The sequence below is a fragment of the Apteryx mantelli genome, chromosome 1, assembly GCF_036417845.1.
Source record: "Apteryx mantelli isolate bAptMan1 chromosome 1, bAptMan1.hap1, whole genome shotgun sequence".
Lineage (NCBI taxonomy): Eukaryota > Metazoa > Chordata > Aves > Apterygiformes > Apterygidae > Apteryx > Apteryx mantelli.
This window is the reverse complement of record NC_089978.1, coordinates 185,591,027-185,610,154: the sequence shown is the minus strand read 5'-3', so window position 1 is coordinate 185,610,154 and position 19,128 is coordinate 185,591,027. Positions and strand designations below refer to the sequence as shown.

At 35.0% G+C, this 19,128-nt stretch overlaps 1 protein-coding gene across 5 annotated transcripts in view; it reads left to right on the top strand.

The window, feature by feature from the left end:
- Window positions 1–19,128, top strand: part of MON2 (MON2 homolog, regulator of endosome-to-Golgi trafficking) — an 83,790-nt gene that overhangs the window by 58,214 nt on the left and 6,448 nt on the right. For 4 of the 5 annotated variants that reach the window (XM_067314199.1, XM_067314192.1, XM_067314218.1 and 1 more), the window contains 8 exons: window positions 2,857–3,000; window positions 3,555–3,572; window positions 3,838–3,966; window positions 5,879–6,069; window positions 14,741–14,801; window positions 16,134–16,257; window positions 17,089–17,296; window positions 17,852–17,934. In XM_067314199.1, coding sequence (XP_067170300.1) covers window positions 2,857–3,000; window positions 3,555–3,572; window positions 3,838–3,966; window positions 5,879–6,069; window positions 14,741–14,801; window positions 16,134–16,257; window positions 17,089–17,296; window positions 17,852–17,934 — 958 coding nt within the window. The remainder of the gene's footprint in view (window positions 1–2,856; window positions 3,001–3,554; window positions 3,573–3,837; window positions 3,967–5,878; window positions 6,070–14,740; window positions 14,802–16,133; window positions 16,258–17,088; window positions 17,297–17,851; window positions 17,935–19,128) is intronic. The other variant, XM_067314209.1, reaches the window with a different exon arrangement.

The window sequence follows — 19,128 nt, the reverse complement described above, 5'->3', positions numbered from 1 at the left end:
GTGCCCCCACACAGTCTAAATGGGTAGCATGGCCCTTTGAAAATACGGACTTAGAATTGGCAGTCTTAGGTACCCTAAGTTTATTCAATATTTCCTGCCCTACTATAGTTATATTACTTTTAGAACAGCACTTATGTCATTAATAAATAAGTTAAAATGTATTTTGGTCTTGGTCAGTTCTGTGAAGTCAGGTGATCTTTCCTCTAGGCCATGTAACACAGCAGAATTGCCTGACAAGGCGGCCAGCCAGGGCTCGTGGGGAGCAAAGGCCATCTGTAAATTAATTTTGCTGAACGCAACAGTATCTTTTTTTCCTCTGTTGAAATAAATAAATACTCTGAGGTGTACACGCAGAAGCTACTCTGATAGGTAAAGAAGATTATGTAAATATTTGTCCTCTTCTTTTAAACAAAATGTTTAGTACATGTTTGCATATGGATTCAGATTAAGTTTTGTTCTTTACTGTTATAGGAAGATTCGGGTCAATTCTGATTTTCTGAGAAATTCTGGAACAATTTTGCAATTAGAATAGCTTAAAAAAAGTCATCTGTTTTTTAAGATGAAGCCTGACTTGGTTGAATAATGAGATTTTATGATGTGATTGTCTGCACTGCCAAAGGACTTTATAACTCAAGAATATAGAACTAGAAGGGAACTTTTGCTCTTTTTCCAGACTTCTATGTATTGAGCCCATTTTAGACCTTTTGTCTTGTTCTTTTTTTTCTTCATATTCCTCATTTGAACTTCTTTCCTATTCTTTCCTTTGAAGAGGGTTTTCATTGCTGTAACCTCTCATTTTCTAAGCATTGTGGAAAAATATGAATGAAAGCTAGATGAATTTTCAAAAATGACTAACCTAGCCTCCCCTTTTTTATAAGTATTTTATGACTAATTTTAAGAGTTGAAAATACCCCAGTAGACTATTATTTTAATGGATGGAAAACACTTTTATTTGTAAAATAAAACTTTTGAGGAGTTTCATGATATATTGAGAATAAGAAGCTACTAATGCCCAAACTTTAAATAAGAAGTAATTATTGCTTTTATTCAAGAGTACAGAAGTAGTAGTGCCTGGAACCAGTTGCCGCTTATCTTATGTAATAATAAAGTAGAAAAGTAGAATGAATGGCAAATATATTTTAAAATTTTGCCATTATAGATATTAAGATAGTCTTCTATAGGTGCTGTCTTGGTAATATTAAAGATCTGCTTAAGTAAGTTACATTTGTGTGAGAGTTATAGGGGGTTGGGGATGCTCTTTTCCTTCCATGGGTCTGTGGAATCCTTTTTTTTTTAAATATATGTACTCTTGCATTAACCTGTCAATTTAGTGCAGTGACTTCAGTGCAGCAGCATGTCAGCTGAACTTGTTTTACAGTGTATCAGACACGTTAGCTCAGCAATTACCCTTTGCCGCAGAGATGAGTGTCTAGCACCCAAGCTTCTTCTGTTTGAGTTAGAAGAGCGTTTGGCTCAAGCGCTGGAAACGCAGTCTGACCTTTTAGGAGAAGGAGTGTTCCACTACGTTCATAACATTGGCTAAGGTTGCTGAGCATCAGGCTGCCAAAAACCGCACGTTTCATATTGCGGAAAGCTGAGGAAAGGGGGAAGGCTATTAACGATTCAGAGTGCACTCTGCCGCGGGTTGTCGGTTGCCTGAATGTGCTGCTTGGTCTAGCAACCAAGCTGCCGTACCCCTGCTGCTTGCTCCCTCTTGTGCCTGGGGCCTCAGGTCGTTCGCCAGCCTCTCTGCTGTCGTAGCTCATGTAACATAGCCCCGGCGTGCGATCTGCACTCAAACGTCTTCACACCTTGACCAAGTTTGGCTGCAACAGGTCATGAGCGACCTTTAGTTAAAGGAAAAGATTTTGATTTCTCCCCAGAGAAAAATGACAGCACAAGCCCAAGGTTTTTTTTGTGGAGCGATAAATAGATGGTTTTTGTAGCTTTGAGAAGAGGGACTTTGGGAGGAAGAGCAAAGCATTTAATATGAAAGAAAATAATTTGAATAATTTCACAGGATCGTTGTATCTGGCTTCAAAAATAAATGCTCTTCCTTTGCCTAGGGATTTGCATTGCAGCAGGAAATCATTAGTCTATGACAACATGATATTCCACTGACATCTAAGTACACTCCTCCTAAAATGTTTTCCATTTTAAAGCAAGATTATGAGTTTCAATTATGCTAAAACCATATCATTCTCATTTGATTTATGTTTCCTTCTGTAAAATAAAATTTTGACTACTTACAAAAACCTTGTATGAATTACTTCTGAGATTTAAATATTCCTTGAAGTAGAACTTAAAGAAGATGTGGCTGAGATCAACAGACAAGACTTATAAAAGACTCATATTCTGCTGTCATGTTATAGCAGAGTTTGTAAGGAAAAGATACCTTCTATTAGACCAAATGAGATAGCTGTATTTGCTAAACTATATGGCTAGGTATCTTGCAACATAATTTGGTTTAATAAAATAAAACTCATTTTCCTTAAACTGTTAAAACTATACACTGTGTTTTAGAGAGCATGACTCTTGCATAGTCCAGTTTCTGCATGACAGTACTCATCTTGCATTTATACAGTCAGTTTATTTTCATATTGATTGTGTTGTTACAGCTTTAGAATTATGTTAGCATAGCAAAATCAATCGTGAGCTAAAAAACAGTAGATTTCATTGTTAACAAAGGCAGCTAAGAGACTGATAATCTGTGTTTTTTATAACATACTCCTTTTTGTGATACTGGGAATTTCTACAATTTCTAGAATTTTTAGAAGGTCCTAGTATTGAGGCAGATTCTTGAATAGTGAAGCTCAAGATACGTATTAAGCTTCTCTGTTTTTTGTTTTGGTATAGGCTATATGCGTGGGCTCAGAAAATATGCAGATAATGTATCCTGCAATCTTTGACCAGCTATTGGCATTTGTAGAATTTTCCTGTAAGCCCCCACAGTATGGACAGCTGGAAACCAAACATATTGCAAATGCAAAGTATAATCAGGTAATTTATTAGAAATCTCATTTGTTTCATTTGGCTGATGAACAATTCAGCTTCAGATAGAGGTTGTTTAGCAAGATGCATTTATTCCATCTGTAAAAACTTTGCTGTGTGTGTTGCATAATGAGTTAATTTATTAGTTTTTTAGGGTTTTTTTTTTTTACATGCTTTTCTTATCCTCTTTTGTTCCCTTTGAGTTCTTCTTTTCCTTTATACTTTGTATTCTTCCCTATAGGAAAAGTCTTGCATGAACACCAGACATAGTGAATGTGTCTGAATTTGTCCAATGAATTCATCTAAAGTAACTTGTCCTGTATTTGGTAACAAATTTAATAAAGACACGATAATTTTGAATGGAGAAAATTCCTTCAAGCTTCCAATTTTTGTATTGCACATGCTGTAGAGAAGTGGAACATATTCAGTAGTTCTTTAAATCTGTGTACTCTGCTGTTCACTAAGCATGACAGTCTGATTCAGTGTAATCTAAGAGGTAACTGTTATGTATGTATTAATTCTTCTTATTCTGTTTGTCCTGCAACACAATGGAATCACACTAGATACAACTATTTGCACCGGTGAGTTAAATTTCCTTAAAGATTGTCCTAATGTAGTTGTCTTGCATAGATTGCAACATTTCTCTTACTTAAATGTGCTTTACTTTATTGTAGAGTACATTGTCAAAGTCAGACTACATTGTGTTTGTAATTTTGTTGCTTGGACCATATTCTTAGCAAACCTTGCATGCATTAAACGGAGAGTTCAATGCAAAATAAACATTTTTTATTCCTTAACTAGTATGTTTTCATAAACAGGTCATTAATTTACTGTTCTTTTTCCTAGGCGGAATGGGTAGCATTGAATTACGTACCGTTTGCTGAGAGATCGTTGGAAGTTGTTGTAGACTTGTATCAAAAGACTGCTTGCCATAAAGCTGTGGTAAATGAGAAAGTTCTTCAGAACATTATTAAGGTAAAAGTTTGTGTCATGCTTATGCTATGAATTAATGAATTTATTTTTGAAACCTTTGAGTTTTATTCTGGGATAATGTTAATGAATGCTTTCAGTGAAGTTTAAAGCTTTAATAATCAAATGGATTTTTTTATGAAGTTGGGCAGGGGGTAATTTCTTTTGATGCTGTTATTGATTAGGCTGTATATTTTGTTCTTTAGCTGGATGATACAATAATGTCAGCACCAGTATTTCAAAGTTAAGACAAAATTTAAAAGATATGTTAGTCCACAAAATAAGACTTTCAAAGTCAAAAATTACTATGCACCTGCATCCGAAAAGCAGGCCTCTTAGTTTGACCCTTTATATATGGCATTGAAGACTAGACTCGGACTTCTCAAAATCAGCTATCTACTGCGGCATGTACTTGTGAGCTGTGTTCTATCTGTTAGTTTTGATGTGCACTTAATGCCCTTGTGTGTGATTAATGTAGCTACAGAATTTTATGGTCACACAAGTGGGCTTTTAAGGGGAAATCACCAAGCTGTTAACCTCTTTTGACCTTGTTTCCATTTTAGGAAATGATTTTGGCAAATAATCAAAGTAGTAACAAATGTTTGTTTAAAAAAAATATATATACATATATGTGGGACCTTGGTTTGTGTGTGATGACTTTTGGCTGGCTTCAGGTAGTTCCTGTACCTAAATTTAAAAACACTAATATGTTCAAAATAATTATGTGGTATTATTTATAATCTATTGTGAATTGAATTTTTGTATTTCAATACAGTTGCTTTCCACTTTTGTTTTAATGGAATAGGTTGAAACTGATATAAATGCCACTTCTCTGTAAAGTTCAGAAAGTTGATATTAATGTATTCCACTGCAGTAGATGAAAACACTTTTAAAATGATTATCCATTTCTCTAAAGCCCATGTTGACATTGGAATAAGATTTGACCCCTCCGAACAATAGTATCAGAAGAAAAATATTCTGTTTTTCTCTAGGATTAATTCCTAGCTCTCACAACCCCCCATTCCCAAAATTATTTTCAATTGCCTCACTCTTGACAGTGAGTTCTCCCTTTGCTTTCCTTAAATCAGAGATCTCCTTAAACACATTAGAGACATGTATGTAAAACCAGAATGTAGTCAAAATATATTTGAAATGTAAATTAAGAATGAGATTTCCAAGATAACTTGGTATCAGCTCCTAGTTAATTAATTGTTGTTTGACTAACAATATTAAAAGGAGTAAATACAGTGCAAACAGTATGTGTGCTAAATGTTTTATCATTAATGAGTTTCTTCTATAGATATTAAAGCTGTCTAACAGATTTTTAAGTTTTCTTGTGTTTTTATCTGCTGTACATTTAAGTTATACTGCAGACTTAATGTCTGGAATTTCACTAATTCTTTTTACTTGTAAACTTCATCTGTTTTTATATTCAGTAATGACCAAATGTCTTACAGTGATGCATACAGTTCAACTTTTGCATTTTACAAAAAGTTAATTTCAGTGGGACTTTTTTTATTTTGGAAGCACTTGGTATAACTTTCTAGGAACAGCACTAAACTCTCCAGAATATACTCATGCTAATGAACTGCCTGCAATCTGTTAGATGCTATGACAGCCTGTTTGGCTGGCTGGTTAGCAGAAATGATAGATGGTAATATAGAAAAAGAAAATTATCAGGTAATCTCCAATGTAGTAATGAATCAACTCCAGCTCCTAACCTTGTGCTTGGTAACAGATCTGTGCTTTAGCCAGATAGCATGCAATAAATATTCTTTACAATTATTTTAAAAAGAGGAAAGATAGGGATATGTACTGTCATCTATGAAAATATCTACTGAGATCTTCTGCAGAGGTCTGTCTTATTCTTATATTTCTCTGAGCAACTATAAATCTTGTTTGAACTTTCTTTTTGCAGACGCTGAGAATACCTCTTAGTTTGAAATATTCTTGTCCTTCTGAAAGCACATGGAAACTAGCAGTGTCCTCTCTTCTCAAAGTTCTTTCTATTGGACTACCAGTTGCAAGGCAGCATGCATCTTCTGGAAAATTTGACAGTATGTGGCCAGAGCTAGCCAATACTTTTGAAGATTTTTTATTCACTAAAAGGTAAATACAAATTCCTCTTCTTTCTTTCTTTCTCTTTTTTTTTTTAACTGGCAAATATTCTTAAGTAATTTGTTTAGTAAAGAAACAGAACAATATGCTGGTAGAGTTCAGTAAAAATGGCCTTATCTCTGGGATTTTTGATTTCTGGAAGTGATTTTAATGAATGAAGGAAAAAAGGTAACCACTTTCTCTACTTCAGAAAAGTTCATTGAAAAGGTAAAATGTCATGGCAAGAAATAGCTCAACTGAGCTCTGAGTAAAGGCCTAAGCTTTCTAATCAGCCCATGGAATTCTGCATGGACTCCCAAGAATGTTTACTGTAGATTTGACAAAGAATTATTAATGTGTACTCACTTTTCTTTTCTTCCAATTTGAAGAGAACAACAACATTTTTTTTTTTTTTTTTTTTCAGTTAAGGTGAGCACCATCAACTATATGTATTTGTCTTGAGGAGTTCTTGAAATTTTCCACCTACTAGGTGTTCTGATTTATTTATTTATTTTTGGTTAATATTGCTATTCACTTAGAAACCTGTAGTTATCTTGCATTTGTATTTCTACCCAAGGTAAACTGACTGAAAGTTATAAATAACTATGCTTTATTTTTAATATTTTGTGAAAAAAAGATAGCTGAATATTTGAATTTATAATTAGACGGATGGCTATATAGGTACATGCATAATCTCTCAAGAATTGAGTTCTGTAGATGCAGGCCTTTTGAGAAAGCCCAGAAGAGAACAATAATAATGATCAATCTGGCCTATGAGTGTCTGTTCAGCCTAAAGAATATATCTTTAGGAAGACATGGTAAGTCTATAGAATAGGGTAAAAGGTTGCTCTAGAGCAATTTTCACTGTCCCTTGAGGACGAGCGAAAAATGAATTTCAGTACAGCAAAGACTACCTGGGGTAGGCATTAAGAAAAACTTTTATTGTAAGGAAGGTTAGGTATTATAGAAGATTGCTTAGGACAGATGCGGAATTTCTGTTGTAAGTTTCTATGAACACCTTTGGATGAAAACCTTTCAGGAATAGTTTATCTAATTGTGCCTCAAATTAAAGAAGGATGTGGAGTACGAAAAATCAAATTCCCTTACATCCTCCTTTCCTCTGTGTGTGTGATTGTTGATTTCAGTAACAAATTAATCTCTCTCTTTTTAATAGAAAACAGTAGGGCAATTCTGTACCTAAAAATAATAGGCTGTGTAGGTGGGTGTGTATACACTTTTCAAACACACAAAAATTCAACAACCAAACACAGCTGTATTTACTAACAATGGTTAAATAGCAGCTTGCCCAAAAACATAACTGAAAATGAAACTTAATTTTAGAGATACATCCATTATTGAAAATATTGTAATATGAGTAGATTTGAAATTTAGTTAATAGGGTAATAGGGTAATTCAGTGAAAAAACTGTCTTTTCTCTTTGTATATACGTCAAAGAAGTATTATTAAGTAGGAGGAACTTTAAAGAGTTCATCAAGACTATGCAAAAGACAAATTAATCATCCAGATTTTTGTTTTGATGCTATTTCTTTAATTTAAAATAATCTTTGCAGTAATTTTTTGGTTTTGGCTGCTGTTACTAGCGCTGCTTCCATTCTGAGATAAGCAAATCAGCTAACAGCCTACAATCAATATCATTATTGGGTTTAGAGTATTACAATGAAGATTTCTGAGATTACAGTAGAAGAACGTATGTTCATTTAAATGTTACTTTGTGAACAGGTACTACTATTTGCTATAAATGAATTATTCCTAAATATCTGCAAAACAAATGAAACATATCCATATTGCATGTTTTTAATTGACCCAGACTGGCACTGCTACAATTTGGGGTATTAACTACTCAAAAATCCAGGGAAGTAGGATTATCATGGTTCTTAAAAGTATTTCAAGATAATCTGCTGCCATCTGCCTGACCTTTTTGGCCAAATATGTTGTCTGTTTTTCTTAGTTTACACTGAGTGCTTTATATTTTTCTTGAAAGTTGGTCCAACCACAGAAATTCCATCTTAACATGTTGCTTACTGAAAACAATCTTTGCTGGTGTTAATTTTAACAGCTTTTACCAGCTCTTCTGCATAGGAGAATATTCTCTGGAGATAAAGGAAAAACAGTGTTTCTGTGAATATTTATGATGCCCTGAATCTTGTCTGTCTTCACTTAAGATTCTGTTTTTGCCTTTTTGAAGGCCAGAGTATATTCTATAGTTTTACCTACAAGGTGAGTTTTAAGGGTCAGCATTTCATCAGAATTAAAGAATTTCTCACAAAAGTTGTATAAAACGTTTCTGCTTTCTCACTTAGAAGCATTATGGTTCTAAAGAATGTAAAATATTAATGGTAGACTGGTGGTTTATAGACCCGTATGTGTACAGCTGGATAACTTCCTGGTTATCTAGGCTTCTGCTGTTACAGAACACTATTTTTACTCCTTCCAGGGTATTTACTAGTAGATGCTTTTTTGCCTGTTTAGTTGTCTGTTGTATGGCTATTAAGTCTTTCTTTTTTTTTTTTTTCCTAATATCCATCTTTTTCTAACTGTTAAATAGCACTTTGTCTTCCCAAGTGCGTGCTCCTCTTCCTTATAGTTAGAGCCTATATCTCTTTGTAGCCTTTTGCCTTCTGTTACTGGGTAGCCTTTCTGTGCCCTCTGTCAGCCTGAGCCACGTGGTGCTAGTAGGAGTTAAAGAAGGGAGTACGCCTGCCTTATGCCAGGACAATTAGCAATAGCAGTCATTTCTCGTTTTCTTCATCCTCCTCCTCATCCCCACAATGCTCCTGAAGTTCGCCCCTCTCACTGGGATGACAGGAGTGTTCTAGAGATAGCTGTGGAAGTTGCCCACGTTGAGGTAATTCTCTTCTTATTTCCTTCTGCACTTCTGTGCAAGGCGCTGTGAAACTCGCCTTGGCAAATAGGATAATGTCCCTTTTGTTTTGGAAATTTCTAAATTATTGTGTCTTGGAGCTGGTTGTAATTACAGTATAGTCAGTGTCTTACATCTGTAGTTGTTCTGTTTCAAAGTAAATTGAATTCAGAATTTTCAATTTTACTTTTTGTTCTTTCAATTTTTTTTTTTCTTGGTTATGGTTCTAATAGAAATCATATGTTAAGCATAGTGGTGTCTTGTTTAAGAATAATTTGGGAGAATTTAACTACTGTTTTGAAAGTAACTAATAGCTAAAATTTATCTGTTGAACTGAAGTACATGTCAACCTTTAAATTATAGGAAAAGGCAGTGGCAAAATACATTCTAAAGACTATGGTGGTCCTTTCTTTTAAGTCAGCTAGGTGATACAAAGACTGTTGTTCAATGTATCCCCTGATGTATTTATATTAACGAGTTGTGCTTTTTAAACCTTTGAGTGTGTACTCGATTTTTGTCTGTATTGCCAAAATCAGTTAGCTAAGGCACAGATGAGAAGCGCTCCCTATGCTCTTAGTCAGATTTGTGACTTGTAAATTTGACTTAGTTTTAGTTACTCTGTTGACTGTAGTGCTGACTGTCATTTATGGTGATTCAGTCATCTCTTGATGGCTTTCGAACTTGCAAATATGTCATGCAATACGAGCTTTGGTCCAACAGGGTTTATTAAGTCAGGTACAGAAGTGCACAAATCTGGCCACTCTGCTTAAGACCAGCATGGATTGAAAAGGCTCAAAGAATTTGGAAAATGCAATTCAGAGACATCCTGGGAGACTATCAGTGAGACAAAGACTTAATAGCATTACTGCATTATCTGGATTTTTACCATTATACAGCATGTCTAGTTGTTCCTACCTCTTGTAATGAAAAACTGAATACAGTTAGAACTGAAAATTAACTTTTTCATGTTACCACTATCTAATTGTTTTCTGATCTCTCTGCTTCAAGGAAACTGAAATGTTGTTTGTCAGAAAGGAACTTACTTTTCCTCCTTTACTCCTGTACACCTTTTCATATTCCATTTTTTCCACTATTTAAGGTTCATACATATTCCATGCTGTTATCTGTCCAGGCTTTATTCAAAGCTAGGTAAACATCTTCCTTTTTTATCTGACCTTCAAACCCTTATTCTTCAGAGCTGACTTGGCACTGCTGGTATAGTTATAATTATGAAATGTTTACATCTTTTTAAAACTTAAAAATATCTTATTTCAGTCAGTCTTCTGTCAGTGGTATGTAACACATTTGGCTAGTTTTCCCTTTAACATTGTGCATTAAAATATCCCAATGTAAATTTTTTCGGTTTTGTATCCTCCAAGTCCCCACCTGGCTGAGGAAGCAAAAATTTTCCTAGAGTAGATACAGCTGTTTCTTTCACTGGCATTTTCAGTTTTTAACCGACATTTTAAAACACTTTTTTGGTCTAACTTAGCTCATAATTCTTCGATTAGAAGAATTTTGCTACCACTAGTGAAACTGAATTGGCATTGGTTAACCAAAAGGCCTCTGCGAATAAAAGCCCTTAAAAACCTGTGGACCTCTAAAATAGTGAACCTCGTCTGCATGGCCTTGCCGTTGTCTTTTGGACTGGAGTAGGCTGTCAAGGCAGGTATGGTGCTGAATGAGAGGAGGTATTTACTGATGTTTGAAATGTACATAGCACAGCAGAAATAATCTCTGCAGCTTTGTGCATCAAGAAATTTAAAATATAGCAAAAAGAGCTGAGGTAAATAAAGTGGAATGTTACTGTCAGAGAATTAACAACTTCCAAGCAACAAGCTTCAGCTTTATTATTATTTTTTTCTAGCAAGCTACATCTGAGGAGGCTCAATGATCTTGATTTTTATTATAAACCAAAATGACATTTTAAAATTAATACATTTCACATAACTTAATTTTCGCAAAATTGTCTTCTAGTAAAAGACTGGTCTGCTTATTATTTCATATCATACTTCCTTCCCAGAGGGTTTCACAGAAACATGTCAAGCCATTATATAAAATAAAATTCAACTAATGTGTATGTATATAATTTATTAGAGCAGAAGTCTGTGCTCACATGGGGGAATTAAATCAATACTTTCCAGAAAGATGCTTGAGAACAGGGTGCTGCTATGCATGGCAGGTCTCACGGTGCCTGTTAGCTCTTAGTTGTTATGCTTTAAAGCCTTCCCTTCCCTAGGCAGCGTGGGCGGTGGCTGGAAGCTCCACACATAGGAAAGGCTGAACAGAGCGGCAGTGTGCGTGGCACTGCCTCTTGTGTTCACTGGCTCTTGATCGTTCTGGTACAGTTCGGCTGTATTGCATCAAACAAGGAAAGTTTTTGGCTCCTAGATTGGTGTTTCATATTGACACCTTACAAAAATCTATTTACTTGGGAGAAACTTGCTACACGAACAAGAGTTTAGCATAATCTGTAGCATATATAGCAGACGAAACATGGATGACTGGACTGGTAAGTCATATATGGCAGATCAAATATGGATGACCAGACAGATAGGTCATAAAACCACTTTGAAGTAAACCTGAGCTCAGAAAGTCAGGCATTCTTAACTTAGGAAATGTCAGAATGCAAGTTTGCCATGTAATTTACCATGTCTTATATGCATGCATCATAATAGTTTCTATGACTATTTAAAGGATTTGCATAGTCACCTTCTTTATTGTTTATATGTTACACAAGGTACTGACTGAACAGCCTCTTGGTATTTTCTTCATTTTCGGCATACAGGCCCAAACTGGCTGACTGCCTAACATCCAAACCAGTATTAAATATAGCATTTTGTTTTCTTCTTTTTGGCTTTTTTCTGTGTCTAGTCATACACATAGCACTTGAATGTTTCACAGACAGAGGTGAAGTTATTTACAGAACATCCCTTTGAGGTAGGGAGATATCTTTGTTTTCAAGGGGGAACATTGGTGCATACTGTCACGATTGTCAGAATGTTAGCTGTAGCTGTGCAGACTGAACTCCAGGTGTCTCATGCTCATGCTGAGCATCCAGAAGATGAAAAGAACTCTCTTGGAAAAATCTCTGAATTGACGTGGTCAGCATCATATAGGAACACTGGGGGAAAAAATGTTAGCCAAACTAACCGGATTTAGAAGACACCAAAGTTCTCAAACCTTTCATGAAAATTGGCAGTGAGATAGAGAAGGCAGCCCCAGACTACTACCCCCTGTGAAGAAAAGGCTGGCACAGGTCCACCATCGTATATTTGGCAGCTGCCTTGCCAGTCAGCACGTACCTGCTTCTGAACTACTGCTGCACAAGTGGGCTGTTGCCTGGTGGGGAGTGTGAAGGTGGGGGAAAAGCTGGGGTTTGGGGGAGGGAGTTTGGAAACAAGCCAAGGGATGCTGGTTTGCCTGCCACTACCATGCTTCACTGACTCCGCTGCTTACAAAACAGCTTCGTTCTTTGTTCAGTCCAGAACTCTGTTGTCCTTGCATCTGCCTATTCTGCCATAAATCAGGCAGGGAATGTGGCAGACTGACTAGATAATTTCCCTTCCCTCCTAGGAGTGACCGTCCTGTGTACTTAATCAGATGGTTTCTCTGGAAAAAATAAAGCTTCATTTAATTTAAGATGCATCATAACACACACAAATATACACAACAGCAGTAAGTCGAAGTACCACAGGCAATCTTATTTCTACTATTTCTATCCATTCCTTTCAAGTGGTAGAATTTCCAAGCTGTTGCTTAGCTTGGAGATTTTATATGTAGTTGTTTTAAAAAGATAAACATAAAATTGAGGGAGAAGGAAGAGAATTTACTATTTGGAATCATATTGACCTTTTATAGACCCTTGTCTCAGATCTTTATTGTTAATGTTACTAGTTATTACATTAGTTCTGATAGAATACTGTATTATCTTCTATACAAACTAGTGTTTATGCAAGACATGACGGAGAAGTAGAACCTACAATTTTCAAGGGGTTTCACAATTGTCTTTAAATTTCAAAGGAACATGGGCATTAGGATTCTGGCTTCTGCTTTATGTCAGGAAAACAGGAAAGCCTAACTAGGTCAGAACAGATAGGTATCTAGACTTATTATATGTCGTTTCTGATAGATTAGTGGATACCAGAGGAGGTGTGCCAGGTGACTATGTAGTGATGTTTTCTTGTAATACTCTTCCAACCTCCCAATTTATGCAGCTTGGAAACTTCCTATACCAGAGGCTGCCAGCGGCTCATAACAGATTTTTATTTTTATAATTTGGCCAACTGCATTTTGAATCTGTGTACATTTTAGCATCTAATCCCATGATGTGGGATCATAAACTAGGAATTCCAGAGTTTAACTGTCCATTGAGTGAAATACCTTCTTTGATTTCCACCACCCATGTCCCCCCCCCCCCCCCCCAAACCTGACACTTGGTTTCCTGCTTTCAAACTCTTATTTGGGGGCAGAAATCATACATTAAGTACTGCATCTCGATTAGCAAAAACAGTATCGTGCAGCAGGAGCGGATCTGTAGAGTAAAACAGTTCCTGGTGAGGACCTGCCATCCAGGGAATGCTCATTTAGGAGTTTTGTTTCAGAGTAGCTGTAGTCTGGCTTCCTGTGGTGTGAACATCTGCTAGAGCTTGGAGTACATCTTTTGGTTTAGTTTCATCAAAAAGGTATCCAGTTCTGTGCTCTCTGAGACCAGATGCGAGCCAAGGTTTGGTAAATGGAGATGACTGAAAGATTCACTTTAAAGCCAGTGTGTGATCCAAATTAAAACACCTGAGCTGAAGCAATGAAGTAGTTGATTGTTATCGAAAGAGGAGGCCCCTCTCTTTCTCTCCTCCTGAGGAACTCAGCTCACTAACTTGGCAGAAGCATAATTGAGCAAAGGAAAAAATGGTTAGTTTTCTTATAGGCTGGAGAGTTGGATCAACTTAACAGATGGTCCAGTAAGTACAAGGAATGACTCAGTGGATGAGACAGAACTTCACTGGAAGAAAACTGTGTCACTGATAGTTGGCATAAAATTTCCAATCAAATAATGTAAGATTTCCAAAGTTACAAGCAGATAAGGTGACCTCTTGTAAAGCAGTGGGTAAATTTCATGGTTGAAGAACTTCTGGACATGTTATCTGTGAATAAATTTCTGTATGTAGTGGATAAATGACAAAAAGTTATGAAATCTTCAAAATCATTGTTTGTAAAATGGGATTCTCTCTTTATAAAATTAATTAAGAATGAGAACAAATGTATCACATTGAGTTCTCAAAAAAGAGAGACAAAGTATTGTCTCATGAATGAGAAAAGTATTTAATGTAGAAGGAAAATGATATAAAATTAATTTTTTCAAATGTAATGCTGAAAATCAAAAATCTCTCATAATCTTGGGAAGATTATGAGAAAATCAGGGAAAAAGTAAAAAATAATAAACTGTGATCCCTTACATTACCTTCACGCATTAAGCTAAGCAGATATTGCAACTTCTGAATATATAAGACAAAGGAGATTATTTATACAGGTATGAAAAATGATGGTGTTGGTATTGCAAGTCCTTAATCCAGTCCATCAGTTTTAACTCTTAAATCTTATTAACTATACTTTTTTCTTTCAAACCATTTTCTGCATCATTATTCATAAAATATTTTATTCAAAACTGTTAATCATTACCATATACAGTGCAAACTTGATGCATGTAATAACTTTTCTTTAAATGTAATGCATTTCCCCCCATATTTATCTCCTGACACATTTTGTGAATTTAAAAGTATAATGTAGTATGTTTATTTTTAGTACACCTCCTGATAATCTCTCAATTCAAGAATTTCAGAAGAATGAGAGTATTGATGTTGAGGTAAGGAGACTACAGAAAATTATGTTATACTGTCAAACATACAAGGTAGTGACATTAATAGATTGCATGTACTCCTGAAATAATTTTTGAAAATCATCCATTCAGTATTTCTTGGCAATATTTTTTCCTTTCTGAAAACAAGATGGACAACAAATTCATAAGCCCAGAATTTGCAAAAAGTAGGAAGCTGCATGCCAAAAATTTTTTTCTTGTTGTCATCTGGAGTTCGAGATAGCCTAAAGTGGATAAATGGAACATGTTTCTGCCTCTAATCCATTTTCTGATTCTTATTCTTTATGTTATTGTCAAGCAATTACACAGGTAATTACATTATAAATGAATGGAGGAAGCTGACAATCAAACGTACAGCAAATGCTTTTTGTGTTGAGGGGTGGTATTCAGTCAGTGATGACGTTTACCCTCTAAATGTGTTCTCTATACCAAAAAGCATAAACGGAGAAATGATGTCATGTTTGTGCTATACAGAGACCACTGTGATTGTAAAGGAAATCTTATTTGGTTGGGTAACACTTAAGAAAATTTAGAGAAGACGATATTTGGAATGAAGAGGGGCTGGTCCCCTTTTGCTCCAGGGCAAAGAGGTGCAGCAGACCAGGGAGTAGGAGTACACAGGAAAGGGAGTTGCAGAGAAGAGGAGGTGATAGCTATGGGTTTGATCTCCTGTCATCTCTCCAGAGTGGCAGCTGGACCATAAAGACTTCAAGATAAATGTAGGAGTGGTGCTGTCTGCAGAGAGCAGGACTGTGAGGTCTGGTACATTAACGTACAGAGATCTATGCCCACTTTGTTTCTGATTGGAAACATCAAGGCCAAGGATTTAAAGCATTTTGGTTAATGTGCGCTGCCTTAAACTGTTTAGATAATTGCCTTTCTTGCTCTGCTTTGCAGACGTCACATCATAAGCATGTGACACGTCTTAATGCCTTAATGAGGATGTTGAATTGGGTGGAGAGAGGGAGATGGAGGTTAGTTCTGAATGTCTGATCTTCTCTTTTCAAAACTGTAAATTCAATTTCAAGAACATATTTCAAATGTCAGTGGAAATCTGAGTGATAACTGCTTCAAAAACTCAGAAGCCCCCCAAAAATAGTAGCTCAGCTTTAACCTGTTATACAGAAGTCCACAATTTTTGGATGTATTTGCAAATTTGTAAAAGCTAGCATTGGAAAATTTTTTTGAAGTTTCATTAGGCAGGGATATTCAGATTTTTCTTGAACATTGTATTTTGCTTAATGTATCTGCCTTTCGTGTACTAGAATTATAAACTTTAATTTTCAGAAAATCAAAATAAATATATTTATATTATTTTAGGTGGTGCAGCTTATCAGCACAGAGATACTGCCATATGCTAATTTTATTCCTAAGGAATTTGTTGGTCAAATAATGACTATGCTCAATAAAGGCTCAATACATTCTCAGTCATCCTCGTTTACAGGTATGGTACCTGAATGACAAAAGATACAGAAAATGGTGTTTAAATGTATTAGAAAGTAAAGAAAATGATGACAGTACTTATTCTTATAAAAACTTGAAGCTTCATGACACGTATTCAGTATAAATCACTGGTTTTATAAGTTATATTTTATCTCATGGAAGTTGCAGAGCATTCCATGCAGGGTTTTTTTTTTCTAATTATTTCTTTACTTCTTGGTCAGTACCATGTTCAGTATTGTACTTGTATTTCTTTATAGTTTTTACTGGACTTCCTACATAGTTTATTTTCTTTACGCCAGTTGAAATAGTCCTGATAATAATTTCAGACAATTGTAAGAGAGACATAAAATCCTGTTCTTAAAAATTAAATGATCTTAGCATAGCTGTATGGTATAACTAATGAGATATATTCTCTGCCTTCAAGAAAAAACAGTTAGAGCTTTTGGAGAAAGATGAAGAAACTGGACATAAACCATTACTGAAAAAAACATTTGGATTGTACAGTACCAAATATTAGTACTTATGCTATAGAGCCAGGGTTACCATTTTTTAATAATTTTATGTATTTTATCATTAAAGCAATGTAAGTGGGTGACACATTAATAATTGTGTTGCATATTTTCTTTTATTTTGGGGACTATTATGATTATTGTCCAGTCACCTTTTCTTAGAATGTGTTCTTAATATTAGTTCAGATCAGTGTTAATTTTTTTTAATTCTATAGGAATGATACTTTAATTGTATTTTGCAAAAAAGTTAACTGATTGAAATGCAACATTTAGTGTATTAGCATGCACATTGCACAATTAAATAAAACTTTTTACTTTGACAGAAGCAGAAATAGATATTCGAATGAGAGAGGAATTTTCTAAAGTATGTTTTGAAACACTGCTCCAGTTTTCATTCAGTAATAAAGTCACAACTCCTCAGGAAGGCTACATCTCTAGAATGGCACTTTCTGTGCTCTTAAAAAGGTCACAGGATGTATTGCATCGCTACATAGAAGATGAGAGATTGAGTGGCAAATGTCCTCTTCCACGGTATGTCCAACATCTTTAGGAAATCAAGGGTAGTAGTCTCTAAACTGAGAGGTGGAGAGTCTCCTCCAAAGTAAGATAAAACATCCAGTAGCACTGTTGTGAATCCTTATTGAAGTAATTGTTGTTGAAACAAAAAATTTGACCTAAGTATAGGTCAAATTAGTAAATTCTTTAAAATGTGAACTTACTTATGTTTTAACTTCAGCAGAAATGTTTTTGATGGTTTAAATCTGCAAGGTATTTCAATGAATGACTGATAGAATTGATTGTTTTCATTTTAAAGCTAATCACATACATCAGTATTTTCAGATTGAGATATGTATGCTGTTACTGTTTCTAATATTGAATTTAAAGCCATCCTAGCCAGCAACAGCTATGATGGTGGAAAAGTTAAAGACCAATGATAACCGTAATGACATAATATCCTTTCAGTAGGCTTCATTGCAGCTGTTTTTAATACATTTTTGTCTTTTTTATTTTATGTAAGTTTCAAAGAAAATTTGTATTCTTGAGATTAAATTGTATAGTTGATTGTTTGTATTTTTCCCTTTGTAGGCAACAAGTAACAGAAATCATATTTGTTTTGAAAGCTGTCAGTACTCTCATAGACTCACTTAAAAAAACTCAGCCTGAAAATGGTAAGTTGCATTTAAACAACATGGTTCTAAGCAAGATAAAATTATATCTGCCACATAGACATGTTCATTCTTTCCTGTAATAAACACAAATTGGAAAGGAAAGTATAATTTTTAAGATTTGGTATTTTGCAATTCTATGTATATGTAGATGTCAGGTAGATTGGCCAGGGGGAGAGTTTTTCCAGTTTATCTAACAGTATAAAATCATAAGATATGCTTAACAAAGTAGAAAATTTCCATCTCTGATATCTTTTATTAAAAAGAGCTTGGTATCTTCTTAAAAACAAACAAACAAAAAACCCCCCAGAAAATACTATAGAATTCTTAAATATACATAACTATATTTGCTAGTCTTACTAGATCCTTTTTTTTCCTTATGGTGTCCTTGTAGGTTGCTATGGATCTCATTCCCTTAGGTGCAGTCTGCAACTAAAGGGGTGTACAAGTTAAATGAATGGGTCGGCTGTTCATACTTAAGTCTTGCCTTCCCTCCCTTTCTATTGTAGTACCTCCTGCCCCCATACGCAGTATAATAATTTGTAGCAATAATAAAGCAAAAAAAATCTTAGTCAGGCCTTTCTGATGAATAAACAAGAGTTTTGCTTAAAACAGCGTATATAACAAGTGTGAGTCTCATTAATTATTTTTAATGGAATGTTAATTTTTTCTTGAAGATCCTTTCTTTTTATTCAAGCTAACATAATTCTTTTTATTTGAAGCTCTGGAGTGACACAAATGTGAATATCTTTGATTGCTTTAATTTTTCTTTTGAAACTTTGTGATATTTTATAGTAACTCATTGGCATTTTGATTAGTTTAAACATTATTTTGCTTTGTTCCAGTGATCCCAGAGAGAAGAAATGCAGCATTGTCAAGGCCCTTTAAAATAAAAATGTATTAGATATTTTTGATAAATCTTTAAAATATAATAAATATAATGCTGTTAATTCCCCCCCCCAATAAAGCAAAATGTACACTCTTTGATTTAGCATTATTTTGACTTTATTTATTTATTTATTTATTTAAGCCTGTGAGAATGAAGAGTTAGACATGTTTCCGCTGTCTCAGACAAAACAGAAATGACAGTGCCACAAACACGTCTCATGCTTCTCTCTTGGAGAAGGAAAGATGTCTTAGCTCATTGATGCCCAAGTAGATGGTTGACAGATGTATTTAAAGGGCTGAATTAAATGG